The 27,820-nt window shown below is 50.6% G+C and overlaps 2 protein-coding genes across 7 annotated transcripts in view; one reads left to right on the top strand and one right to left on the bottom strand.

The window, feature by feature from the left end:
* Positions 1 to 14,382, top strand: part of DAAM1 (dishevelled associated activator of morphogenesis 1) — a 98,497-nt gene extending 84,115 nt beyond the window's left edge. For all 5 annotated transcript variants that reach the window (XM_087747995.1, XM_087747990.1, XM_087747992.1 and 2 more), the window contains 9 exons: positions 1,165 to 1,249; positions 2,021 to 2,127; positions 3,871 to 3,959; positions 4,203 to 4,371; positions 5,115 to 5,222; positions 7,356 to 7,416; positions 8,065 to 8,196; positions 10,935 to 11,105; positions 11,552 to 14,382. In XM_087747995.1, the coding sequence (XP_087604121.1) occupies positions 1,165 to 1,249; positions 2,021 to 2,127; positions 3,871 to 3,959; positions 4,203 to 4,371; positions 5,115 to 5,222; positions 7,356 to 7,416; positions 8,065 to 8,196; positions 10,935 to 11,105; positions 11,552 to 11,761 (1,132 nt within the window). In that variant the 3' untranslated portion in view covers positions 11,762 to 14,382. The remainder of the gene's footprint in view (positions 1 to 1,164; positions 1,250 to 2,020; positions 2,128 to 3,870; positions 3,960 to 4,202; positions 4,372 to 5,114; positions 5,223 to 7,355; positions 7,417 to 8,064; positions 8,197 to 10,934; positions 11,106 to 11,551) is intronic.
* Positions 14,383 to 17,710: 3,328 nt separating this feature from the next.
* GPR135 (G protein-coupled receptor 135) lies at positions 17,711 to 27,216 on the bottom strand. 2 transcript variants are annotated; one of them, XR_015702388.1, is made up of 2 exons: positions 25,030 to 27,216; positions 17,711 to 17,785 (listed from the first exon to the last, which is right to left on the bottom strand). XR_015702388.1 is itself a non-coding variant. In XM_087747987.1 (1 exon), the coding sequence occupies exon 1, from the start codon at positions 27,214 to 27,216 to the stop codon at positions 25,936 to 25,938; it is 1,281 nt and encodes a 426-aa protein (XP_087604113.1). In that variant the 3' UTR covers positions 24,566 to 25,935. The 2 variants fall into 2 exon arrangements, 1 of the variants encoding a protein (XP_087604113.1); XM_087747987.1 differs by lacking the exon at positions 17,711 to 17,785 and having other exon boundaries at positions 24,566 to 27,216.
* Positions 27,217 to 27,820: the final 604 nt, after the last annotated feature.

Raw genomic sequence — 27,820 nt, 5'->3', positions numbered from 1 at the left:
TTTTCCCTGCATGCAAGAACAGGGGATTTTTTTTTAAACCGTACCTATTGCAGTGGCTTTAACCATCACTGCAGGCTGGGCAAGAGATAGGGTACTAGCAGAGTTGCAGGAGTTTCTGGGCTTTCCCTCTTCTGCATTTAGATTATTTCCTCAACCACAATGCAAAAACGTGAAGAAAAATATGTGTGGTTTTGCAATCAAAGTCATTGCAGGGAGCGGTCACGGGGTGTGCTGCAGACATGTTAAACTGTAATTAATGGCTGCTGTAGCCCAGGAAGAGCTGAGGACATCTTTCTATCTATTGCCTCAGCTCGGTGCAGGCTGCTGGGGGAAGACCAGCCCATTGTTGCTTGCTGTGATACAATGGTCTGTGGTTTTAGAAATCCCCAATTAGAGGCTACATCTTCAACTCCTGTTACGTGAAGTGGAGGAAGAAAAAGGTGGAGGGAGGGCTGGTTTCCAACCTGTTACACTTCAAAGCACCTTGAATCCCCACCCCTCTAAAAAAAACCTGATGGGTTTCCTGGGATGCTGAGCATCCGTTTCCCCAAATTTTGGATTTCTTTCTCTTTCTTCCTACAGGGAGACTCCAGCCAAAGGCAGCTGGGAGAGGTGGGGAAGGCAACATTCAAATCCAAGAAAAGCAGCAGAAATTGGCCAAATTTTCCTTAGGGGTTGTGGCAACGGGTTCAGGAGCAGTGCTGAGCTGTGCTCCTGAGCCTGGGCTGGGCTGTGCTGCCAATGGGGAGCGTGACCCCCACTGGCCCCATGGCCCTCGGGGATGCTGGCACTGCAGGAGCAGCATTGCTACGGGCAAGAGTTACATACATATTTTTAATATATGTATAATATGCTACTTACAATAATTATATAAAATACTATAAAATAGGCGACAACAGCTGCAGTGCGGGGAAGAAGGAATTGGCTATTGGGTTTGACCCCCTGTCGCAGCGGGGCCAGGGCTGCTTTCTGCTGTGCCTTGGCAGGGCATGGCCCTGCCAAGTTTCTCGCACGTCCTTCTTTGTAACATGCTGTGTAGTGTTATTTGCGATGCTGCTGGCCAGGAGTTAGCCTGTTCATGTTGCATGGGTGTGTAAGGAAATGCTCCTTAACCTTGCCCAATTGCTGGGCTGGGAATAACTCTCCTTCCCCTCCACCTCCCAGGCTGAAACTCTCGAACGAGGAGATCAAACGAGCGATTTTGACAATGGACGAGCAGGAGGACCTCCCGAAAGACATGCTGGAGCAGGTGGGCAACGTGTCTTGTGCTCTTCCGTGTTTGCCTCATGCTGAGACCGTGCTGTGCAAGGCACTCAGGACCAAACCGCAACTTTGAGAAGTGTGTCGAGGTCCCAGATTATTTACCAGCCGCATGTTGGAAAACCACCCAAGTGGGCTGGAGCAGCAGGAAAGCAGCTCGGTCGTAGCATCGGTGCCGGGAGCAGCATGGCCTCCACGTGCCATGCCTGTACCTGGGTCTGCCCTGGGACATCGAGGCTGGGCCAGTTGCCTATTTTGAGTCTGCGGCTTGAAGTTCGTGCTCGGTGGGGTTTTAGTTTTGAAAGCTTGTTCAGCATTTGTGCAGTCCTCAAAAAGGGAATCCCGTTTTTCACCCCCTCTGAATCCCTTTGGAAGCATTTTATTCACCTGTCCTTAAAGCTAGGCTGGTAATTGCCTTTTCAGCAGAGACATGGGAGGATTCATTGCACAAAATTTCCATCTGCAAATAGGTAGAGTTGCAGCAAATGAGAGTCTCTCAGATCTCCTCTGGCAGAGTGGATGTTGAAACCACTGTGGAGCAGACACAGTACATCTGTTGTAAAACCAGAGGGATGGCAGGGCAGAAGCAAGGGACACTAATGTGATGGGGTAACAGGAGGTCGCAGGGACAGCAGTAACACTTATTTCATAGGTGCCTTGGGGTCACTTTCTGTACATACATTCAAGTGACAGTCACCATTTTTCCCCTGAAAAGCTGTGCATGGACCTCATGTCCACCAGTGTGCTTTCCCCCGTTTAGCTCCTGAAGTTTGTTCCTGAGAAGGGTGACATTGACCTGCTGGAAGAGCATAAGCACGAGCTGGACCGCATGGCCAAGGCTGACCGGTTCCTCTTCGAAATGAGCAGGTTGGTGGCCCAGGGGACACGTGTTTTGGCCAGTGGCTGCATGGGCCATTTCCGAGGTGGCTGTTTCATGGAGCCTGGTTGGGAAATAAGCCCTGCTTACTGTTTTTCGCATCAAGAAATGAGCAGGCCAAAGGGACAGGAGGGCAAGCAAGGGGCTCCCACCCATAAGGGTTGCTTGTGATGCTGTGCTCCTAAAATCAGGGCTGTGCATCCCAGACAACCAGCAGCTGGATGGAGCAGGGGGGAGGGATGGGGAGATGGATCCACTGGAGAGAGGTGTTGGCTTCCCAGGTCATGTCCCAGCACATTTGCCCTCTCATTCGGCGGAGAAATGCTCAGTCTGGCACAACTCTGCGAAAGACTGCATCATCTGCATCGTGGTCCATGTGGGAAGTGCTGTTGGAATGATAACACAGCGCTCCTTTCCCCTTCACACGAACATATCCTAATGAATACTCAAGACTGATGTATGTAAATTTTGCACTGCTGTGTAGATGAATCCCACTCCTCACCTCAGGAATGACTTGTCCCTGAGGCTCCTGAGAATATTTGAGACAGAAAGGAAATGTCATTTCTTTCTGCTCCTGGTAGCAATCATTTGAGGCTTAGAAGTCTTCAGGGATGAATAACCTTATCTTTTGCATGCACATCCTCTAGAAGTGCTGGTTTAAAATCTTGAAGCTCCTTATTTACATCCAACTGAGTATTGAGCTCTTTGAATTTCTTAGCTGAACTTCAAGCAAGTCACTTGTTTGCAAAGTCAGTGAGTTTCACAATTTGAGATCTGGGAGATCAAAAATAGAAACACTCCTGTCCTCCCTGAGAAATGCACCGATGAACACGGGGGCAATGCACCATGTAGTTGCTGAGTATCAAAGACAGGCAGGACAGAGCTGTGAAGTTCAGACCTGAGCCCTTGGGGCTGGAAGATGCTCAGAATTAGCTTTCGTATCGCAGGTCACCTTTCTTCTTCACAGTCTCTTGCCCAAGTGTTGCTCCTGTGCCTTCATCTTTTGGAATGCACAACATGCCAATGCAAATATTTTCCTTGATTTCCAGCACAGCTTTTTAATTTGCCCTGTGGTCTGTAAGCAAGTGTGATATCTTTGTCACCTCTGATTAGCCCAATGACAGTGTAGCCCATGGCCTTGTCTGTGAGCACGTCTCCCATGGGTCCTTGGTCCAAATGACTCAAATCAGACTGCAATTTGTGTACAACTGGGATCTTGTTTAGCCTAAATACAACTGACATGAGCAGAGCCATCCCTAACTTGCCCAGGAAAGGGCTGGATTGGGCTGTGTTGGTGGCTTTCTGGCCCAGGCCATTATTTTGAGGACCTGAAGGTCCAGTTTTGTTAGTGCTGATAGTTCGTGTGCCTGTGTCCAGCCACAGCTCATCACAAAGCCATTGTGAGCCCAGACTTCATCAGCATCTTTGCTAAGGAGTGGTTGTAAATGAACTGTTTGTTCATAGCAATAGGGTGTAAAAATGTGCTTGTTGAACCTGATGAGTTAAGGATAGGCTTAAGCATGTGCTTAAGAGCCCACCTGGATCCACCCCAGGACAGCTGTAGCTTCAGTTGTCATTTTTTCCCATCCCAGCATAGTTTCAGGAAGAAATGCGGTCATTATTTTTTAATCACTGTGGCTCAAGCGTGCTTTGTAAGCACAGCTGCGAGCAGCAGAGCAACTGAGCTCTGCCTGGAGCAAGCAAAGCTTAACCTGCATCTCTTTTTTTTCCAGGATAAACCATTATCAGCAAAGGCTGCAGTCCCTCTACTTCAAGAAGAAGTTTGCAGAGAGAGTTGCAGAAGTCAAACCCAAGGTGGAAGGCAAGTGACTGGACCTGCTAAGGTCACTAAGGGGCTCTGTGCCAGCATGGGGAGCATTTGTAGGAAGAGCATCCCTCTGTGCCAGGGCGAGCCTGGTCTGCATGGAGGTTGCAGTGATGCAGGGGAAGGGAGGGCGCTAGTGGTCACTCTTTGGCCACGGGGGAACCAAAGGGTTGCTGCAAGGAAAGGGGTCCGGTGTGCTGTCGTGGCAGAGGGTAACGTCCTGCAACTCTCTGCTTTCAGCCATCCGTGCAGGCTCCAAGGCGGTGCTGCAGAGCAGCAGCCTCCAGCAGCTGCTGGAGGTGGTCCTAGCCTTCGGGAACTACATGAACAAAGGCCAGAGGGGCAACGCCTTTGGGTTTAAGATCTCCAGCCTCAACAAGATCGCGGACACCAAGTCCAGCATTGACAAGTGAGCAGCCCCTGCTCTCGTCCTCGGTAGCGTCTGTGGCCCCCAGGATGCTGGGGTAACGGAGGGACCTGTAGCATTGCCTCTGGGACATGGGTAGGTGGGAGCGGTCCCCTCCCTCCTGCCACCCCATCTGGCACATCCGATGGTGCAAGCACCTGTGTTTGGAGTGGACAGATTTTGAGGGAAGCCGAGCTGCATGTCAGTGTGGGGATCGATGGGGGCTTTCCTTCCTGGGCTGGCTAAACGGGAGCCAAGGCTGATTGGGAGGATCATCCTCCAAATGCTTTTTCCCCCCTTTGAGAAGCCAATAGCCATCGTGCTGTGGCACAGTGGCTGGAGGAGGGGTCCCAGGGGTTTCTCTCCACGGGAACCACCTCTGCAGCCCCCCCAAGCTGCTGCAGCCATCACCTGGTTCACTCTCCTTGCCGAGCTCTGTGCACAGAGAGAGAGGAGCTGGGTCAGGTCTCAAACCTGCCTGGTCATCAGTAAAGACAATGGAGGACAGGAGTGGTGATGCTCAAGTCACCTCCCCTGGGTCCCTCCTGTGGAGGGACCAGGCTGCTCTGCACTATGGCTGTGCATGGGACAGACCCATCCCATGTCCTCAGACAGGCAGTGAGCAGCATCCTTGCAGAAATCCCAAAACAGTTCATTACCAGAGTTGAGATTTAACCAGGGTTTTTGACTGAGCTCTTGGCTCCCCACAGTGCCACCACGCTGACCTCGCCGCTCTTTTCTCCTAGGAACATCACCCTTCTGCACTATCTCATCACAATTGTTGAAAAGAAATATCCCAAAGTCCTCCGCCTGCATGAGGAGCTGCGAGACATCCCGCAGGCAGCCAAAGTCAAGTAAGCAGGGATTTAGGTGGCGCTTAGGGAGTGCTGGGAGTACTTGTCCCATTGCTTCAGCCTACCTTTCCATGTCACCATCCCCTGCTTGCACTCCTGGCCGCATCCTGGCTGCAGGGCTGGGCCCTCTGCTGTGGCCACACTGGCCCGAGAGCAGCCCTGGAGGCAGGAGCAAACATCACCTGGTGGCTTTAAATCTCGGCCCTTGCAGCAAAGGGCTACAAGCCTCCAACAGCAAGGGAGGGGAGCTGCTTGGAGCAGCCGTTTCCTGTTGTTATCTCACCGCAGAAGCATTTAATTAATTTCTAATGGTACATTAAGTAATCCGGGAGGAAGCGGTTGCAGTGTGGCTGCAGATAAAGGGCAGCTGTTTATCTGCGTGTGGTGGGGAGGCTTTGCCTGCAGTGACAGCAGGACCAGGCAGCGGTGTGAGGGGCTCACCTGCCTCCGGGTCCTGCCTGGCCCTTGTTTCACCCCCAACACAGAGCTTCTGGTGTTTGCAACAAGCTTTTAAACCCTGCCCGCCTCCCGGTGACCTGTTCGGAGCAGGCTGCCGCTGTCTTTTTGCCGGTGGAGGCCCCCCTTTAGCAAAGCCCTTAAACACACGCTGAACTTTTAAGTGCAGGAGGAATCTGCTGTTGCGTTGCAAAGCCCTCAAGTATGTGCTGAAGTCCTTCTGAAATCAATGAGGCTCTGTTTCAGTTTTAAAGTTCAGTGGGAGCTTATGGGCTTTGCTGCTTCGGGGACCTGAACAGCAAAGATCACACGTTTCTGCAGTCAGCACGCGTTCATGTTAGCTGGGGACATGAAAGGGCCTGAAACTGCACCTTTTTAGAGGGGGGATGGCAAATATGTACAGCGTTTATGGCAGCTCAAAGGTCTTTCAAGTTTCAAAGTGCTCTTGTAGCAATAGTGGCTTCCCCATGGAAGATCTGTAATGTCCAAAGCAAGCATCCTCACATCTAAAATGTAAAATAATTGTCAGCCACAGGGATTAAACAAAGTGACAGGACAAATCTTGGTGTGCGAGGAGGAGCGTGTGGCGGCTGCACTCGTAGGCATTGGCTGAGAACATGGTTCAGCAGGGCACGCTCCTCGCCAGTGGAGGCTCTGGCTTTCTCATGCTCCTGTATCTGCAGCTGTTGTACAGATACACGTATGGGAAAGAAAACGTCTGCATAGAGGTTTTTTTTTTCCCCCTAAACTTCATCATTTTGCTCTAAACTGGACACCATATGTAATATTTGGGTTTGGTCCAATCTAGAGTAAAACCAAAAAGTTTCTAAAGCTCTGGAAAACCCTAAATTCCCCCCAGCCCTGCAGCTGTGAAGCAAAATTGCCGCCTCTGTCAATCCCACCGCTAGTAATGAACTGCTGGAGCACAGGGCTCCCAAAACTGCATTTTCCCAGACTAAACCTGCCAGAAAAGCTTGCCCCATGACCTGACGTCAGCGTTTCCAGGGACCCCAGCCCTAGGACAGACACCCCTGGAAAGACATCAAGCCTGTGGTCATCGAGCCTTTGTGAGAAAGCTTCCACTCAGATGTAGTGGTAGAAAGCCATAAGCACTTGAACTTGACGCTCATCAGGGGCTTGAGCCTTGTGTAAACACAGTCAGCACCAGACGCGATGATTTATTTTTGTTTCTCTATATTTGGGTTGTCTCCCTTTATGAAATCCTTGCTGCTCGGAAGGATGCTTTGCATGGCATTCACCTAACCATGGTTCCCTGAAAAATTGTCCACTGTGCAACGGGGCATCAAGCCTATCTTCTGCTGGCCCTTGAGAGGGGAAGAGAAATCTGTGCCCAGCAAAACCCTCTCCCGAGCTCTCCTTTTACTTGGAGAGGTCTGGAGGCTGCTGAGCTTGCTAAGCCTGCACAGTCCCCTTGATTAAAAATACAGAAAAGTGCTTTGCTTTAAAACAAGCAACTGCAGCCACTCTGAGATGGGTGGTTGTCCTAGCTTTGAGGCTGTCAGCCCATTTTGCTGTTCAAAACATGCTGGTCTGCAAACAGGAGGCAATGTGTGCAGTGCTGGGGTCTTTTCAGTGGAAAAACACGGTTGAGTTGGTCAGAAAGCTGTAGAATTTGCTGGGGAAGGCTGAAAATTAACATCCTGCCATTTCCAACAGCATGACTGAGCTGGAGAAAGAAATAAACACTCTGAGGAGCGGCCTGAAAGCGGTAGAGACTGTAAGTACTATTTAAATCAAATATAGTCCAGCCTTGCTCCAAGTGCCACGGCATCCCTCCGTAGGGAGGCAGGCGAGGGAGCTCCCAGCAAAGCTGCTTTTATCTCACATCCTGGAAATCTGTTTGTCTTTCCTTCCGGCCCTGCACGTGCGCCTGTCCTCTTAGGGCTGTTTTGGCACTGAAGTTACTGTATGTGGTTAGGCATGTGCATCATTTGTATCTAATATGCGAAGGGAGGCTGAGTAAGTCTAATGATGATGGCCGTGGAGAACCTGTGATGTGCCGAGGGGTCTCTCTTTGGCTGTAAAACCGCAGCGGGCTGGGGCTCAGGCTGGAGCGCTTCTGCAGCCCGGCTGGAATGGTGATGAAATGGTGGAGGTATCCCGAAGGACTCGCTGTCTTGCTAAATTATGCTGCTTCCACGATCTCTCCTGCAGGATTTGGCCTTAAAAGCGTACTGCAGGCATGATATTGTAAAACAGGATAATCCATGGTCTCACACATGGCAAGAGGGAGCAGTGGTGGTGGTGCAGCCAGTACCTGTGGCTCTGATACAGGCACACACCCAAAGGCACTACCAGAGACCGATGGTATTTGTGTTCCCCATCAGCCAGGGTCTGACCAGATTTACATTTTTGTTCCCCAAAGGAGCTGGACTTCCAGAAGTCTCAGGTTCAGCAAACAGGTGACAAGTTTGTGTCTGTCGTCAGCCAGTTCATCACATTAGCCAGCTTCAGCTTCTCGGATGTCGAAGATCTTCTGATGGAAGCAAAAGAGCTGGTAAGGTCACCAACGTCCTTGAGAGCTGGGTAGCATTTCAGCCTTTCCTCCAGCTGACAGAGGAGGGATGGTCCTGGCCTTCCCAGAGCACATGCTGTGTGTTAACGTCTCAGATACCTCCCACACAAGATCACGCAAGTGTCCTGCTGAGACCCTGACATGAGAAAGGTGCTGGGCTGCTCTTTGTGGTTTGTTTGGAGTGGGTGGGTGGGTACATCCCTGTCTGTCCCCGGGGCCTTTTTCCTGCTCCACAACCCAACACGCCAGGGGATCGCAGGTCAGGCCAACAGACTGCTTCTAGGACACAAAATGTGCTGTAGAAAGCCGTGAGATACCATGAGATATCTTCTGCAAGTGCAAAGCAGGGGCTATCCTTGGGAGAGTTGTGTCCATCAGGGGAGGAGATGATAGGTCATTTGTGAGGATCTGAGTTTTGGTGAAGAGCTTTCACTCAAGCCTAGAGGGCTTGCTTTGCTTTCCGTGTCTTAAAGTGGAAATATCCCAGTTTTGGTGGCTTTAGAGTTAGGAGTGTGGCAGCTGGGCCATCTTGGCCAATGAAGGCTGAAGGTGGCAAGAAAGCAGGCTGTTCTGTCTGGTGTTGATGGAAGAGGAGGAAAAAATGCAACCAGGTCTTCAGGCTGGACAGGAGGTCACCCAGAGGTTGATATCAGAGACAACCCAGGCTGCCTGAGTGACCCCACTTCTATAGGGCAAAATAACACCCAATGCGTAACTTCGGTCTGAGACCTGCCCAGCTCTTCTCTCCAGAGAAGAGGGAGAGGAGCTCAGTGACATGAATTGAGGCCAACTTCAGACCTGGTTAGAGAAGCTACTTAAAAGGTTCATCTCCCCCAGAGTAATGCCTTGGTGAGTGCTTTGTAGCCATGTGCAATGTCCTCTTGCCATGTTGTCCTTTTCTGCCTACCAGGCTGGTTTAAGCCACAGCAAAGGAGTGGCTGCTGGCTGACATCTGTGATTCCCAAGCACCTTTTGCTTCTCCTGTTTCAGCAGAGGCACACAGCTAGTTTCCATTTCCTCAAAAAACAGTCCTCCAGTGTCTCTCCCCTGGCCTGGCCTTCATCTTGATTGAAGTGGCAGGGAGATAGTCCAGCACAGGCCATTTTAGAGGTCCCATCCTTGTCCTACTGCATGAGTTACCTCTCCAAAGACAGAAGTTACCAAGTGTCACCACCTCCTTCTCCCTGGTTGTACCAATGTCCAATTGGCACTGTCCTTCAGACCATCCACCCATGCTTGGGCATTATGATTGACCATTGCCTTCCTGAGGCTATGGATAAACCAGGCCACCTTTTTAAACTGTTGACAGTAACCTGGCAGATCTTGCCTGCAGTGAGTTAGGACTGTGGAGGTGGTAGCAAATGCTCTGCAAATTGTATCATCTTCTACTGACTTCGCATCTGATCTGAAGGAAGAGGTCTGGTTGTGGTCCCCAGAGCCCATCAAAGCACTCTGAAGCAAGCACAGCTGTTCCCATGGTTATGGGATAGGATGGGCTGTGCGAAGTGCACCAGCTCTTTGCTTTTTAAACACATGTCCAGATTCAAATTGTTACTGCTTTCTCTTAGGAAAACAGAAACATCATTATTCTGTAAACTTTATATCCTGCGAGGATAACATCTTCAGCCTTTCCCCCCACCAGAATCTCCCGTAACATGGCAAAAATCCAGTATCTTGATGAAAATCAACAAGAATAACCTCAATTATTTTGACTTATATAGTGGCACCTCTCAGATTCCTCCCTGCATCTTGAAGTGCTAAGTCTCTTAAGTAAACAAAGAAATAAAAACGTCCTAGGTGTCTTTTGAAGAGCCTGGGGCACTCCCGCAAATAAAACTAAATCATATAGGCAGGCTTTAAAAATGTTCCTCTCGGTCTACCCAACAAAATCAAAGCAACTATAAATCTGTTTGTGCTTTGATTTTGTTTTTCTTTTCTTTTAAGTGAGCTTATCTCCAGAATGCGCCATCACAATTTTAACAAACTTTCTGTGCACAAAGAGTCTCCTTCAAGCTGGAAGTGAGAACAAAGGATGTCAGTCCCAAGGATGACTTGTAGGCTCCTTGGGGACCAGGACACATCGGCAGATCATGGATGTCCTGTTCTGACCCTTGCTGTGGCCTCATTCGACTCCCTTACATTAATGGTGTGCAAACAGCACGAAAGGCCGGAAAACTCCCTATTTCCCTAACCAGGGCTGTGCCTGAGCCCAGGCAGAAATGTCTTTTAGAAGTTTCACCAACACATTTGGTTTCAATAGCAGAGCATGTGGCAATGATAAATAATACCCCAAAAATACTTCAAAGAAAAACTTAAAAGTGTGAGTTTCCCTTCCCCTGCCGTGTTTACTATTAGTTTTATGTCTTCAGTCTTCGGTCCCACAATATTTTGCTTCCTTGTTTTTACTGCTGCTTAGTTAATAAAGTTGAGCTGGGGTGGGGGGAGGCTCAGCAGAGCCAGAGGCAAGAAGGGTTGTGTGAGGGATGTTTTAGGAGAGAGAGCTCGGGAGCGATCCAGGTCAGCTCTTACAGGGCAGCAGGTAAAACGTCAGATGATTTATTTCATGTTTAAGTCAAGGCTTGATGAAGCAAAGCCTTGCTCTCAGCTGTGGCCGCTGGAAGCACTTCTCTGCTCTATCAGGTCGAAGGCTTCCCATGGGGCGTTTCACTGGTGTGGTGGATACCTCCAAGACTGACGTACCCCTGTCTTCTCTCTCCCAGTTTTCCAAGGCTGTGAAGCACTTTGGAGAAGACACGGACAAAATGCAGCCCGATGAGTTCTTTGGCATCTTTGACCAGTTCCTTCAAGCCGTGACCGAGGCCAAGCAGGAGAATGAGAACATGAGGAGAAGGAAGGAGGAGGAGGAGCGCCGGGCGCGCATGGAGGCGCAGGTGAGTGGGCACCGGCAAGTCTGGCAGCAACCCCAGGACACCCGGGGATGGAAACCATGCCATGCTACCCCCAACAGCTGCCCTTGGCCATAGTGGCACAGGGAGCACTTTAGGCTGGGCAAGGAGCTTCCATGCTCTTAGACCCACCTGCTTTTCGCTGTTGATTGCTTAATTTACCTTGGGTTGGTGAGATCCTGGAGCTAAAACGTGCAGCAGAACTGGTGCTGCCTGTGAGCTGCTGTGACCCACCAACAGCAGCCATGGGGCTGTGGACCTCAGCCCATGGGTTGTATCAATAACCCTGACCACCTCTTGCATGCTAAGCACTGAGGTGGGAAACCACTCTTGTTTCATGGGTTTGGGGGTCACCGCACATCTGTTGGGCACCCCCACAACCACCTGCATAAGGGTGAGATGTCTCCTTTCCCCCCCACCATGGCATGTAGCTGAAGGAGCAGCGGGAGCGGGAGCGCAAGGCGAGGAAGGCGAAGGAGAGCGGGGAGGAAGGTGGCGAATTCGACGACCTCGTCTCGGCCCTGCGCTCAGGCGAAGTCTTCGACAAGGACCTCTCCAAGCTCAAGCGCAACCGCAAGCGTATCGCCAACCAGCTGGCCGACAGCGGCCGCGAGAGGCCTGTCACCAAGCTCAACTTCTGAAAAACAAACAACAACAACAAAACCCAACAAAAAAACACGGGTTAGTCTCTTTGAAGTGGCTAGGGGTTTTTTTTATTCCCATTATACTGCCTTGCGATTCAAAGCGAAACAGTGGCACACTTTCTCCCTGCGAGCGAGTGTGTGTGTGTATATACTGTGTATATAGTCGGGTCGGGGGCGCGGATGGAGGTGCGTGGGCAGCCCGCCTTGATGGGTGCCAGCGCCGCCTGCTCTCCTCCAGCCCACTCCGAAAAGTAGTTCTCCCCATGCACAAGCACAATGCCACGTCCGCGGAGCAAGAGAGGACACAACCCGCAGACGCCGGCGGTCCCCGTGGTCCCCAAAGGCAATGGGAAGCCGCTCCCCACCACTCTCCTGCTTGGACCCCCCCCGGGCCGTTTGCGGGTGACGCCTTGCGCACAAGCCGAGTGGTTTAAAGAAGAAAAGAAAAAAACAAAGTTGACTGAAGTTTAATCCGTTGGTTGGTTTTTTTTTTCTCGTTGTTGCGATTATTCAAAAAAACTCACAGATCCGTGCTTTCGCACTGGTTCCTGAGCTCGGTGCCGCGGGCGCTCCCAGCGATGCTCTTCCCATCGTCCTTGGGAAACGCTCTTTTTCCTCTTGCCGCCACCTTGCTAAAGGAAAAAGTTTACCCCAAAGTGATTATTGCTCTAACGCCACACAGATGTATTTATACTTTTATAACGTTTTCTGGCCCAAGACGGTGGGAAAGGTCGGTTCTCGGAGGAGACGAAGAGCATAAACTTTTGCGTTATAATTTTTATTCTGGCTTTCTGTTCAATGGGACAAACTGTATCCTCTGTAAAGGTGGGTCAGGACCAAAGGTCTCTGAAATACAAAGGGGCTGGTGCAAAACCCCACTGGCTTTCACCCGCCTTCTTTTCTCTTTTCTTTATCGGACACACAGAAGCAGCGATGCCAAGAAACGCTTGTCTCTTAGCCAGGTCTTTTTTCAACTGGTTTGCTGTTCATTGTCATTGCAAATTTGTAAGCAGAACTACCTGTCAAATGTCAGTCCAAAAAAAAAGACAAAAAAAAAAAAATAAAAATAATTCAAAGCTCTCAGGGAGTAATAATTTAAAGGTTTAGAAAATTAAGAATTGGAGAATAAAAAATAACCATCATTAACATATTAACATTTCTATTCTTAAATTATGCTGAGTATATAGAGGACTGTTACTTTTTACTTTTATTTATTTGTGGTGTGTTTTTTAAGAAAACAAAACAAAACCTTTTTATACCACCAATACTTTTGTGATCCTTTTTTTTTTGTTTGTTTGTTCTTTTTCCTGTGGAGAGATGAGTTTGTCCCTGTTGCACTAGATATTAACACTATTTGAAATAAGGTTGGTTTTTTTTTTGTCAGATAATCGGTATTACTGGTGGGGTATGGGATGTCAGTTAACTATATGTACTGTATAGCAAAAGTGCTGTTTAAACTAATTTGTATAAAAAAATATGGTTCTAAGCACCTGAAGGCCGCGGAGTCTGCGTGCTGAGTGAAAGCTGTGAAATCTCTCTCTAACCAGAGTTGTCAAGAGCTGTGGTTTTACCATTTTGTTCTTTTCTTCATTGCAACTTTTGACGCACTGTAGATTAAAAAAAAAAAAGAAAAAGAAAAGGAAAAAAAAAAACTTTCTGAGTAGCATTTAAAGCAGTAATAAATAAAGCAGGTAAGCGCAAAAAAAAGTTCAGCACCTCGTATCCAAGCAGCTGCAAAACCTGCAGATTATATTCAAAGGTGGAGTTAAGCACTTTGCTTTAAGAAGGAGGGGGAAATAAAGACAAAAGGTAATGATAATACTATTCCTTAACTAAAGTGCCTCTATTTATATTTTTTATTTATGGCTGAAAAAAATGGGGCTGATACAATTGAGGGAATGGACTTCGGGGGGAATTTAAAATATAAAAAAAAGAAGAAAAAAAAAAGGTTAAAAAAAAAAGTCTGGCCTCTGATGGTTTAAGGAATGGTTGGTCACACGTGTTCAATTTGAAAGGCGGTGGGAGTCGGAAAGGGCGATCGCCTCCTGGGGTTCCTGGGTGCGGGGCTCGGCCACCAGCACCCACCCCTGGCTCCTGCCTCCGCGACCCCAGTGCCACATCAGGACCTTTCCTGACAGATTTCCTCTTGCCCTTCCAAACCTGTTTGTTGTTTTTTTTTAAATTGTTTTACAACAGCTTCGTTATCGGGCTGAGTTTGCCATTTCTTTGTTTTCTTTCAAAAAAAAAAAAAAGAAAAAACAAAAAAAATTATATCTCTATAAATAAATACAAAGGCTGTGTGCAGGTAATTCCATGTGCCATTGTCGAAAACTACTTTTAGATTGGTGCTGGTGTAAGTAGCCACTCTTTTTTCTTGGGTGTGTATTTTAAAGATGATTTTTTTTTTAATAATGCCAAAAAGGAAAAAAAAATCCATAATAATTTGTAAACTGAAGTATATGTCTTGGACCTTATTAGCTTCGTAGTGACCAAGGTAGTCTGTTAGGTGCAAGGATGTTGGTAGTCTTAGCTAGCGGGAAATGCTATGTAATGTTATGAGACTGTACATTTTCTAAGATGGCAATATGCAATAAAGAAAAACAATTTCGGTGAGTGTACATGGCAGAGCCGCGAGTTATTTTTTGGGGGGGAAAAATCGGGATATTTGGGGATTGAGACAGGTGTTGAAGAAACGGCCCTCCATGGATTGCTTTTTTTTGGGTGTAGTTGCAGTCATTGCTGGGGTTGGCTGATAACCCCACTTCACCGCTTTCCTGCGTGCTGGGTTTTAAGCGGTCGGGGGTTTTTCCACCCTCCTGGCTCTCAGCATCCTCATGGTCACCCACCTGTGGGCTCTGAAACACCTCCCAGTTAGCGACCCCATTCATTTCTCCCTGCTGCATTGTTGCTAATGCCTGTTCCCACCTCAGTGACCGGCTTTTCTAGGAGCCTGCGTTGAGGCAGCCGCCAGTTTTGCATTGTGGGATCGGATCGTCTCCCTTTCTCCAGCTGACGGAGCTGAGACAGTGCTGGCTGGGCTGGTCAGCGTGCCTCTAGCAAGCCTATCTAGATGCACCAGAGATGTTTTTTTGGCAGTAGCCCAAACCCCTCTCGGCCTATTTACACTCACCATTGCCTTTCCTGCACACCTCTCCATCTGGGCTCTGTGTCATTTTTCTTCTTTTTCCAATGCTTTTTGCATTGAGGGACCTTTGCAGCACCCAGCATCCCCAGACCTTGCTGTCTCTAGCGATGGAAGCACCTGCATCGTTCCCAGACCCTGCTGTCTCTAGTGATGGAAGTACCTGCATCGTTCTCAGACCCATACGCTCCCCCCTTTGATCAGGGCTTTCCCCAGTATAACCAGTAAGCCAGCACCGAGCCAGCACAGATGGGGTGTCTAACACATCCCTGGGCTTCTTGGGGCTTCCTTTGATGCGATCCCACCCAGTGCCATGGCTGGCAGACACAGCAGCTTTCTCCTATTTCTATCCCATGGCCAGTGTTTCCTACCCCGGAGCATATTTATGACCCAGCGTTGGTCAGATTTGGGCTGGCGGGGAGCGCGTGGCGGTGGTGAAGAGCACGGCTACCATCGCAGCGCCCAGCGGTCGGGTGGGCTGGTGATGCCATGCAAAAGCAGGCCTGGGCTGTGTAGTGAAAGGACCCAAGCAAAAGGGGAATGGTTTCAGCTGCTCTTCCCTTCATAAATCCCCGTTTTCTCAGCACAAGGGTGCTCTGGGGTGCATCCATTAATGGATGTGAACAAGCTGGCCAAACTCTACAACCCAATGAGGACCTGACATTCTGGTTGATGGCAGGTTGCAGGTTTCCTGGGCCACACCAGTGTGACACAGGACGGTCCCCAGGATGGGGCTGGGGTGGCAGTGGGAGATGTGAACCAGGAGAGGGCATAGCTTTTTATTCAACCAAGATATTTGAGGGGAAAAAAGCCTAGTAACGTACTAGCTTCCTAGGCTGCAAACCCTTCCTCAGGGCTGAAATAGCAGCATCTATGGCTTGAGAATATAAATTTGAGATACAACATTTGTCATTGCAGAGGAAAGGGGACTGGGATGGACACTGTGCTGGACTGGCACGTCTGTGCTGTGTGAGCCCATGTCACCAGGAGCTCATGTCCACCGATGGCCTGGCTGTTTGGGTTTTCACCTGCAAAAGAGCTTCTGTGCCCCAAATCCTGTCTGGTCCCTCCAGTTAAAGCCATGAAGAAGGTGTGCTGGATGGGCCAAACCTGCCCAGACCCGCCGGTGCCAGGGAAGCTGCCGGGCATGGCGCTCCCAGAGGAATTGCCCCATGGGGCCACCCGGGTTGGTGGCACCAAACCTGCTGAGCCAGCCTTGGCTGTGCTCCGCTCCAGCCCGGTGGCTTTCCCTGTTGCCGAAGACTGGGGCGACTGGGAGCCCCGCCGAAGCAAGGAGCGGCAGGTGTCATCTCCCGCACTCAACCTGTTATACTTGGCATCACGTCCTGTCTTGGAAAAGATGAGTCAAGAGGTTGGGGCAATGACCTGATGCAGACACAGCATTGCATGCAAAACTCAGCTCAGCAAGTAGGGCAGACACAGCTTGACGGGGAGACACCGGGGTCCCAGCCCCGCTGGCAGCACTGCTGCTTTGGTGCCACTGGCAAGGGGTCGCAGGGTGCCGGGTTGGCAGGAGCTTGCTGGACTTCATGTCTAAAAATATTTATTTACTTTCAAGGGAGGGTACAATGGGACCTATGGATCTGTCAGGCTTTGACGTCCCTCCTGGAGACCCTTGGGAAAGGGTAAGCAAAGCGGGGGCGTTTGCAGTCCTGCTCCCACCTGTGTTGCGGCCGGACCTGGCTCTGTCCCCTATGCCAGTGCTTATGTCACAGGTCAAGCAGATGTTCTGCGGTAAAATGGCACTTTGCCAACGTCATGATCTTATAGAGCCCGATCACCACATCTGTGGCCCTTGTGCAGGGCTGGCACTGCTGGAGCGCCCCAGGAACAGGCTCATCCCTCAATGCAGAGACCAGCTTACCAATAAAACCCCATAAAAGCACCTAGGTATTTCTGTACCAGCCTGTGCTGTGGGGTGAATGTGCCCTTCGAGCTGTGCTTCTGGGGAGGAGGGGAGAGGCCAAGCTGACACGAAGGCTGATGGGTGGAGGAGGGAGGCTGTGAGCCAGCACCATCCCCGTCCCCATCACCTCTCCTGCAGCAAATCCTGCAGACATCTCTCCTGCGAGCTCTCTCCCTGGCATTGCTCAGTCCTGCAATATACACATGTGAAAAGGAGAGTTCTCCATTTTAATCAGAAGTGCTCTGACCTGAAACCTCTGATCATTTTATATTGTTTTTAGCCTAAAACGAGGCTTGATGAGTGTGCGCAGGTGAGCCAGGGAGAAGGTCGGGAGCCAGTGCTGCTGGGCCCCAGCAGAGCCTCGGGAAAGGCAGCACCACCATCTGCTGGCACTTTCCAGACTTCATGGTTTTAGAGCTGTCCTGAGTATAAAATCAATCCTGCCTCTTGCTTTCCTCTGCCAGATCTCTACTGTGGTCTGAAAAGTTCAGTGGTCTCTGGCTGTGGAACAGTCAAAATGCTAAATTTTGTGTTTAAGTTTCCCCCAACATAGTTGAAGAGGGATAATTTTAATTCTATCCATCATAATTTGAGTCAAATAATAGCCAAAGGTCACAACCTGTGGCTTCGCTGCAGTTCTGCACTGCCTGAGCTTCAGGCTGGTGCAAGCTGTGCGTGTGTGCACGCATGCAGACAACACAAACTCATGTATGTGTAAGATAAACTAACTCAGAATACTTTCATGGGTCATCTGAACTTACCTCCATGGCTTTTGAAATCAGTGCCCCACTCCACTACAGTCCCCCCACAGGACTTGTCCCGATGTGAGAGTTTGTGTTGGGAGCCTGTTTCATGCAAGCTCCCCTTGCTAAAACCCAGCTTTCCTTGCACTCTGTTGTCATGTTGCATGAACTCGACATCAAGGTGGAGTTTCCCAGTTCCCAGGGCAGCTCTGTGAAGGTAAGTCATTGAATTGTCATTTTTCTATTACTTTCTTTACTGGCCCATATTCCAGCGTTTGCTCACATGCCCGTGTGCTCAGCTGTGGCTCTGCAGGAGGGGGTAGGACACATGCACTGTGTCCTTGGGCAACGGCAAGCAGAGCTGCCCTAAACCAGGATTATCATAGAATCACAGAATGCTTTGGGATGGAAGGGACCTTTAAAGGTCATCTAGTCCATCCCCCTGGAATGGGCAGGGACATCTACAACCAGATCAGGTTGCTCAGAGCCCCATCCAGCCTGGCCTTGAATGTTTCCAAGGATGGGGCATCTACCACCTCTCTGGGCAACCCGTGTTTCACCACCCTCATCATGAAAATTTTTTTCCTTGTGTTTAGTCTAAATCTACCCTCCTTTAGTTTAAAACCATTACCCCTTGTCCTGTCGCAGCAGGCCTTGCTGAAAAGACTATCCCCATCTTTCTTGTAGGCCCCCTTTGAGTATTGAAAGGCTGCAATAAGGTCTCCCCGCAGCCTTCTCTTCTCCAGGCTGAACAACTCCAGCTCTTTCAGCTTTTCCTCATAGGAGAGGTGTTCCAGCCCTCTGATCATTTTTGTGGCACCTGGGCACCACATTATCCTGGGCACCACAATAGCAAGCCTGGAGGACACGGAACAGCCAAACATAGCTATGCTCCTGCTGCCTAACCCATCCCTTTGGCTTTCCAGGACACTGCTGTAAGCAAAGCCATGCTGGGATAGTGCCCACAACTTTCCCTGGGCTTTGGGTGCTGTGAGGTACCGGGAGCTTTTCTGTTTGCTTGAATTTGCACTTGTGTATGTTCACATGGATTTACTTTGCCAAGCTCTGTACAGAGCATCCCCTGGGCAGAAGGAAAGGCGAGGAAGCCCCAGCCATGCACTTCCCCCAGCAGAGGTTGGGACCCTTTTTACTGTGCAATCAGAGTGTGAAGCACTCAGGCAAGACCTAGTTTCTACGGCAAACATTTCCAATTTAATAGCAGGGGGCGATTACCGTTTGAGTTACATTTTCTGGAAAGAATCCACAATTCAGATGCTTTATTCAAAACTTGACGTGACCTCAGGGATGGTATATTACCAAATGTTCTGTAAAATGCACCAGACGGAGCACAGCAGCCACAGGCAGAAGTCAGGGAGGAACGTAAGTGCTGCGGCACATTAGATTTCACTGGTGAAATAAGTGACCTGGTTACTCTTTCTTTTTTTTTGCCTGATGCTGAGATAAGTTCAGAGTACATTGCTAGATCAGGTAAGCAAATTACATTTACATGGTTGCAAGGGAATTGCTAGGTGAGAGATTTAAGAGAAATTTATCTTGCTGCTTTTGTCCACGTCTATGACCCTGAGGGTTTTTAATTTGTAGGATTCATCCAGGGGGTTTCGTTCCTCACTAGCTGCAGCACCGGCACCTCCCCAGCTGCCCTCCACTGTGGTGGGGTGGGCTAGCCCAGTGCTAGCCATCAGCCTCGCCTAGGAGCCAGCCCAGCACCCACATGCAGCCCCAAGCTGGGGACAACTTCCACCTGCTCTGAGCATACACGCTTCAGTGAAGCCCTCTGGGCAAGCCCCTCAGTATAAATCTAAGTGTTTAAGCCTGCACATCAGTACTGCTGGCAGAAGCACCTGGAGAGATACCTGCTGCCTTCAGCCAGACTTGCTCCGTCCCCTGGGAGAACCAAAGATGTTCCTCCAGATGCAGAAGGGTAGCGCTGAATATTTCCACCCTCATCTCCACCCGGGGAGCTGAGGAGCGTTGTCTTTCTACATGACCTCCCCAAATCACCCCCACTGCACCTTTCTGCTGCTCCTTATGGTGGGGGCAAGGAGGAGCGGGTGTCCCCATGTCTGAAGAGAAAGCACCCACAACGTGTGAAGCACTGAGGTTTACAAATGCCTTTAACTCTTCAATGCACACAACAATAAAAACCCCTCTGAGAAAAGGTGCAATCCTCTTTTCAGAGCAAAGCTTTAAGAAAAAAATATTTTCAGTTTATGACTCTCCTTAGATGCTCCCTTGTTTAATATTTTCTGATCTATCTATTTATGGAAAAGCTAAGGTTGAAAATAGTTTATAAAGGCAATGATAATGGATGCATAAAATTAAGGAGCTCAAGTATTTGGAAATTGCTCCCCAATCTGTTTTGTGGGTTTCTGCCAGTGCTTGCCTTTTTGAAACCAGCTGAACCTGGAGGAGCTCAGTGCCAGCGAGACAAGAAATAGCACAAATAACAAATGGCTCCTCTCAGATTGAATTTACTTTCTCTGCTGAATCATAGCTGGATCCAGCTCATCTTTCACGATCATCCCAGAAGCCTGTGGGCATGTTGGTGTGCTGCTTCACCCAACACAAACAGCCCGAGCAAGGCTTCAGGGCTTGATTGCTGCCTGAGCAGCAAGTACCAGCACGACCCCTCCAGCTGGGGTGGCAAGGCGAGCGCAACAATCTCTGCAGAAAACACATGAATTGTTCTTCAGTTATGGCTATTACATATTGCACTAGAAAAGCTTGGGTTTAAGGCTCAGCCAAAAACCCATCCGTGAGGTGTGTGGAGCCGAGCACAGAGTGGCGATGCCCACAGTGATGGGGACAGGAGCAGGGCAGGGCTGCTACCTCCCCAGGACAGAAATGCTGGAGGGTGTCACCACCTGCCTTCCTTCTGGCACGGCTGCCCGATGAGGAGGGGGTCTTTGCGAGTGAATCCAGTGCAGGATCTGACCCCCAGCACACATCATGCTGTGCCAGTATTCCCTTCGCCTTTGAGTGCCCCTGGCTTCAGTCACAGCCTCCTGGGGTCGTCTTGGCTTGGCAGATCATCCATCACTCTCCAGCCAGACTAATGCAGGCCCTGGTGTTATGCCCTAGGCTTTCTGCTACTTTCACTTTGATTTCCCCTGTGACTCATCCATTTTGTGCCACTGAGAGGGATTTACAGTCTGTCTTTCCCTGTCACTTTTCCTTCTGCTTCTCATAGTGGTGATTTCCTACAAAAAAATACCTAGAAAAGCAGAGTTGTTCCCCAAGCACTTCAGCTGGGGTGAATGTAGATGCTTCAAGACTCAGGCAGTGTGCTGCCAGCAGCAGAGCATTAGCAACCCATTGCTCCTGTGCAAACTGGGAACAGCAAGAGGGCTGACCATGGTATGGGTTGCACCTCGTCCTCCCACATTCAGCCCCAGTGAAGCCACTGGGACTCACCCTGCTGATCCTGGTAAGCTCACGGCTTGCAGCAGCAGAGCAGCACAGCTCAGCTGGGCATGGGGTCACCCAAGCCTGGATCCCATTGCGGGTTACTCCTCCTGCAGGATTTGGGACCATTTTATTCTTCCGGTGTTTAGTCACTACCTTGTACCTATGTAATACTTTGCAAGCAGATCTAGAGGCTCACCCATTTATTGTTAATAATCAGAGTCACCATATAAAAATACAAATGCAGCTAGAGGGAAGAGGCAGCTCTGCTGCTGAACTAAGGGCCCTGCCAGCATCAGGACTGATCTCCCCAGGCATCCAGGCTGCAGCTTTTGCAGCTCTGGAGAGCGTGCAGCACAGATATGAGCCAGCGCTGCACAAAATGTCACTTTTCTGATGTGCTTTCCAAATTATTCATTTCAGCCTCTATGACAAACCTTCCAAAGAGCATCATGTGTTGAGTTTAACGATGACTACTGAATCCGTCCTTGAAACTAGGTTTCAGAGAGGTACATTTAGGGCTTGCACTGTATTGGTTGCAACCCTTGGTCTGGATGGTTTTAGCTGGGATGTGGCAGTGCTGAGGGCAGAGTGGTTGATCTCATTAACAGAAGGAGGCTTTTCTTAGGATCATTAGCAGAAAAGCTGTGCTGGCTGCTCAGAACTCTGCTGGCATCTACTGGACATGCAAACCAACACCAGTGCTGAAAGAGAAGCAGGGATGGGGGATCTCATTCACGCGAGCTATTCCGGTTCTGGTGATTATTGTCAGCTAATACAGCCCATCAGGCTGTCACTTATAAACAGCTAATGTTCATACTTTGTAAGTTACGCACAAAGCATTTGCTTTGAACCCAGACTTCATCTAGAGATTAGGAAGGGAGCAGAAAATAATGACTTGAATGAATCCGATGATTAAATCAATGGCAAAACTACCACTGACACCAGTTGGAAAAGTAATTTTTAAAGTGCTTTACATTCATCAAGACTTAATGTTTCCTTTCTAAGATATATCAGTGCCATGTGTATCACTGCCAAATAGTATGGCATTCTTAAACTGAGGGTAAATACACTGGAAAGTAGACAAGGGACTGAAGAGCCCAAGGACTAATGTTTAGATTTGGCTTTGACTAACGCCACTGGTATTTAGGGCTGAACTGGTCTTCAAATCATGTGAAGTGCTCTCTCTCTTATGCCAAATATCCTGCACTGAATCACTCATGTGATTTTTGAATTGGGGTGCTAAAAAGTATCCCAACGTCCTTCACAGAGCCCTTGTGCAAATGAGATTGCGGTTTGCCTTGCATCCAGGCTCGTCTCAAGGGAGGAAGAAGGAAAGAAGTATTGCAGAGCCACGGCTGGAGGGTGGGAGCCTCAACGCTAGTTTTGCAGTGTCTAAGCCCTCAGCATCTTGCTGCCTTCTGAGTGCCTCTTCAGCCCAAAGAAAGGGGATCTCTAAGTGGAGTGACACCAGCATGGGCATGTAGGAGGTGTGGAGCTGATGACCCCAGAGAGGCTTGGCCAGGAGCCACCTCCTGCAATGTTTTCTTACTCGGGAACAAGCAGCTGCGACCATGGGCAGAGCTTTCAGAGCTAGGGTAAAACAGCGAGGTAACCCTCAGGTCTCCTTCTCCTGGGTGAACCCATGGAGCTATTGTCGCGTACAAGGACAGACTGGCATGCTGGCTTGTGTGTTAGCATGGCCAAGACCTTTTCGCCCACTCTGCGCTGCTGGCGAGAGGCAGCAACCTTCAGCACAGCTGGGACACAGAGGCATTTCAAGTACTGTTTCAGCAGGCAGCCTGCACCCTTTGGCATGTTTTGTGTGCATCTTGTGTGCGTTTCTGTGCGTGTCTCTCTGCTGTTTGTGGTTTATTTAAGACGCTTCACCCTTTGGTTGTATTTTTTTCAAGCGCACTGAAAAATGTGGCTGTAGACCCTCCTGTACCTGACTTGCTCAACAGTGCTGTGATTATGAGTGCAGTACAGGTACAGCTTTAAAACACAGGCTGGCTCTCTCCTGGAGCTGCAGCAGGTCCACTTCAAAAAGGATCTAGTCAAGAATCTCCCCTTGCTACAGCCCAAGTTAGCGTTTAACAGAAAAGTGCTAACTTGTGACGGCTCAAAGACCACAGCCAGTTGCCCTCATTCAGCTCTGCACATACAAGTCCAACGTACGGGCATTGGCCAGTGCTTGTTAAAAATAAGTTGAAATCACAGTCCTGCCCTTGCCAGTAGCAACTGCCACAAGGATGCCTACCTGGCCTATGGTATGCTGGTCAGGGCATTAAACCAGTAGAAAATTAAACTGGTTAGCGAGTCAGCTGGGGTGGTGGGGACAGAAGAAACTGGGAAGGTGGCCAGAGTTGAGCACTGAGGGGAGCACAACCACCCTTTTCAGGGGCTTTTAGCAATGCAGCCATGGCACTGAACAGCACGCCATGAGTCAGGCACAGCAGTGCTGGACCTTCATCTTCCTTGTTCTCTTAACCCAAGAACTATCCCTTAGTTCATCTACTCTGTTCCAACTGGCAGAGAAAGCTCTTCTTGCATGCAAAAGTGGAAAAAAACCCACCTGTAAATCTGTGTGGTGCTACAGACAGGAAGGCTGTAAATGATCACTTCTGGTCAAAGTGCAGGTTCTGCTTCAGAGCTGCAGAGCAGCCAAGCTAAAGCGACATCCTTTCTCCTACCACATGGACTTCTTACCACAATAAAGGATAGGTGCCAAACATGCTAGCTGTACCATGGCCAGAGGATCGGAGTTTGGGTGCTGCTCTGCAGGCGATACATGAACTACAAGTGGCCTGCTGTCTATACTACACACGCATAAGGCTGATGAGTATTGTCCTCTCCGCATTACAGAGCACAGGAACTTACTCTGAGGACCGTGGCTACAACTCATGGAGAAACGTCCCTTCTGGGAAGGCAGGGTTTTCTTTGCTATTTATCTCCTGAATTGCAGTTGAATTTTTCTATAGATAATATAAGAGTCAATGACTATTGGGACTCAGAAAGCTCTGGAAGCTGTTTCAAACACCCGAGCACTCTGTACGGCAAATTAGCCCGCACCAATCTCCTTGTTAACACCTGCCAGCTACCTAGGTAAGAGTTAAATCTAATCTCATAATTTACAATCACCTCTTTCACTTTACGCTAGCCATACCTTGCTGCGGAAGAGCAGGTATGCAAGAAATTCCTGTCCTACCCTTCTAACAAGTCGCTAGTGTTGACTTGCTGTCAAACAGCTTCTGTGAAAAGCTGTGGGTTTGCTGTACAGCTTCTCTCTGAAACAGTACGAATACACTGCTCAACTTGCAAAATCCAGGATCTGCAGGGCAAAGTATCACTGCTGAGAAGCAGTCAAGGGTCAAATCTTTTCCTCATGGACTTCAGGAGCATCACAGAAGGAAATTACATTAATGCTCACGGCATGAAAAACAGCTGCATTAAAATTTCACAAACAATTAGGTCTGTCCCTACTATCATTCATCTGGCAATTTTTTACAGAAGTTCCCTTGTCAAGGCTGGGCTGAAAATGATGCCAGGCTGAGACACTTAAATCTCCTGCATAAAAGACAATTTATTTCTTGTCTCACTTACAAAATAATGAGAGTATGTTCACTTGGGTCACAAACAGTTGAAAAAGCCAGTAAAACAGTAACATTGTATGTTTAAAGCCTCTACAAGGAAAAACACTGCCGGTCTTTCACATTTAACTCTGGCAAAGATAAAGGAAGGCCCAATCTTAGTTTCTGATTCAAAATAGTAATTTAAGGCTTTAGGCCTTTGGACAAAAAAATTATACTGATAAATTCATATGAATTTATGCCATGCAATCGCACTTCCATAATGTTATTTTCCTTTTTTTCAATGGCAAACAGAGCTGGTTTTTCAATATTATACTCCAGATGGGTTGCTGCCATCAATACAATAATATCTGTTCCCTGCATATACACATTTTCATATGCTTAAGATCACACGAAGAGCGCATGGTATTGCTTTACCTCTCCTTTCAGATACTCACCTCTCTGGCATGGCTCCTCTAAACATGGTTAAACTCTTAAGAGATGTGAGACACTTCAGATGAGCTCAAAAAGAAAACGCACACCTTGTGCACAAACTCAGTGATACCATAGTCTACACCCACACCCTTTTCCTCAGTCTGTCTGAAGAACTCTCATTTCTCATATTCATAGTATTTTAAGCTGACTGTACCTGCAAAAAAAAAAAGAAAAGGCTGCTGAAATTCTGACAACTGAGGTTTCATCTTCCTTTCCTTCCCTCCCAGTATCATACATCTTCCCTGTCACAACAATTACTGTTTTGTTATGCTTGGGAGCTTGAAAAAAAAAAATCATCTTAATAAATCACTTTTTTAGCCTGTCCTACAGTCTATGACTTTCTGACTATCAGCACTTCCTCATGTAATGGGTTAAAGCAGCATTTTCCTGCCATAATGCGGTTTTCACAGTGTGGTGTTTTCAGAGTGTCTTCCAGCTGCCAGTGCTCAGCTTTCAATTGCTTTTTTGGCACTTAACAAACAGCTCACACAGTCAGTAGGTTTGGGCTGTATTTGTGTGTCTGTCTCTTAGCTTCACTGTGGCACTTTCTGCAGGGCTGGAGCAAATGCTGTTTCATTCTTGCAGTCAGATTCTTGTGCTGGCTGGGTTTGGCGGCTATCACCAGTGCGTTGAGCCTGCTGAAAAGGAACGGGCACTCCCTTTCCCCATGGATCTCTCGCTGCTCGCAGACAGGGTCGCCAAACCAGAGCTCGCACGATGGAGAAGAAGCCACACTGTGGCTCACGCAGTCCCGTCTCTCTGATGTCCTGGTAGTCTGGCTGCAAAGGGCTCCAAGGGCCAGGGCTCCCTGCATTTTCTCAGGGAGACAGCCTCAGGGCTCAAGCCCTCCATCCCGGACCCTGATCCCTTCAGAGGCTGGTGTCGACGGTGTCCACTTTGGCCTGCAAGGTGGCCTCGGAGATGGTGTCCGGCTGCCCGTCCCGACAGAAGAGGACGGCAGGGTTCTTGCAGGCCCACATGGCCACCTCTCCCCCGCTCACCGGGCTGGAGGAGGACGGGGCACTGCCCACGGGGCCGCTGTGCCGGTTGACATAGCGCTCCCGGACGCGGTCAGCCCGGCTCCAGGGCTCTGGCCGGCGGCCTGGGGCCGAGAGGTAGGCTGCCACGTTGTTCCTAGTCCTGTAGCCGCCCTCACGGCTGCGCCGCAGCAGCACGGAGATGTTGGGGTTGCGGGCGGCGTAGATGAGGGGGTTGATGGCACCATTGGCCCAGGCCATCCCACTGGCCACGGCGTCCATGGTGGGTGAGAAGGGCAGGCGGCCGGCAGCAGCGGCCAGCCCCAGGATGCAGTAGGGCCCCCAGCAGCAGATGATGGAGACGATCATGATGAGGACGGTGGTGGCCGTGCGCATCTCCCCGTAGGCCCGCAGCAGGTGCCCGTAGGTGGTGAGGGGCCGGACGCGGCTCTCAGCCAGCCGCACCGCCCGGCAGATGTTGTAGTGGCAGAAGCACATGAGGGCGAAGGGCAGGAGGTAGCAGAGCACGATGAGGGCTGCGCCGTAGGGCGGCCCCAGCCGGGAGGAGCCCCAGGGCAGCACGTAGACGCAACGGTAGGCCCCGGGCCGGGCCTCTCGCCGCCCCTCGCCGGCCAGCCCGTACCAGGGCCCGGCCAGGGCCAGGGCGGCCAGCCAGACGGCGGCCAGGAGCTGGGCAGCGCGGCGGCGGCCCATCTTGTGTCGGGGCTGGCGGACGATGGCGCAGTAGCGGTCGAAGGAGAGGAGGGCCATGGTGAGGGTGGCGGCGATGCCCAGCCCGGCGTGGAGGGCGGCGCTGGCCAGGCAGAGGCGCTGCCCGAAGAGCCAGGCGCCGGGCGGGCGGCTGAGGAGGCTGAGGAAGGCCAGGGGCAGGCAGAGCAAGGCGCCCAGCAGCTCCGACAGCGACAGCGACAGCACGAAGGCGTTGGTGACCGTGCGGAGCTGCCGGTGCCGGGCGATCACCAGCACCACCGCCCCGTTACCCAGCGCCGAGAGGGCGAAGATGAGCAGCAGCGCCAGCGCCTGCGAGGCCAGCGCCGCCGCAGACCACCCCGCCGCCCCCGCCGCCGCCGCCCCGCCGCTCTCATTGCCGCCGCCGCCGCCGCGGGAGAGGTTGCCCGGCACGGCCGCCGCCGGCTCCATGCGCAGCCTCATGCCCCGGCCCCCGCCGCGGCTGCAGAGGCGCTGCCCGCCCGCCGCGCTCCCCGCCCGCCCCGGGCCGCCGGCCCCGCCAGCCGCTGACGTCGCCCGGCCGCCGTTGCCGGGGAACCGGCCCGGCCCGCCCGCCCCGCCGACCGGGAGCGGGGGAGCGGCGCCCCCGCGGCCGAACAGCGGCGCCGGGAGAGCCCGGCCATCGCGGCCAGGCTGGGGACAGGGACTCCCCTTCCCCCCACACCCGCACCATCCCCATCCCAGCGTCGGGGACGGGACCCCACAGCCCCTCTCCCCGCAGGGCCCCTCTCCCCTCGCAGCCCCTCTCCCTTCACAGCTCCTCGCCCCTCATGGCCCTGCAGCCCATCAGGAAGGGCACCCAGGCACCCCCAGACACTCCAGCGGAGGCCGGGACCACCGCCGTGCTCTCCGGGCTGGGGTCTCACCAGTTGAGGGGTCAGGCCAGGGACCCCCGCACAGGCAGCAGAACCCTGTCTCCCCACTCTCTGCCACACTGGAGCTGCCTGCCCCTATGTGAAAAATTTCTCAGGGATGGGGATAGCGAATAGATAATGAAGGCTGCGACTCAATTAATGGCTGAAGAGCT

This window comes from Nipponia nippon, unplaced genomic scaffold, assembly GCF_047370975.1.
Source record: "Nipponia nippon isolate SJK-2023a ecotype South Korea unplaced genomic scaffold, ASM4737097v1 scaffold_11, whole genome shotgun sequence".
In the NCBI taxonomy this organism is placed as follows: domain Eukaryota; kingdom Metazoa; phylum Chordata; class Aves; order Pelecaniformes; family Threskiornithidae; genus Nipponia; species Nipponia nippon.
Note: the sequence above shows the minus strand (reverse complement) of the source record. Positions and strands in the feature narration are given on the sequence as shown.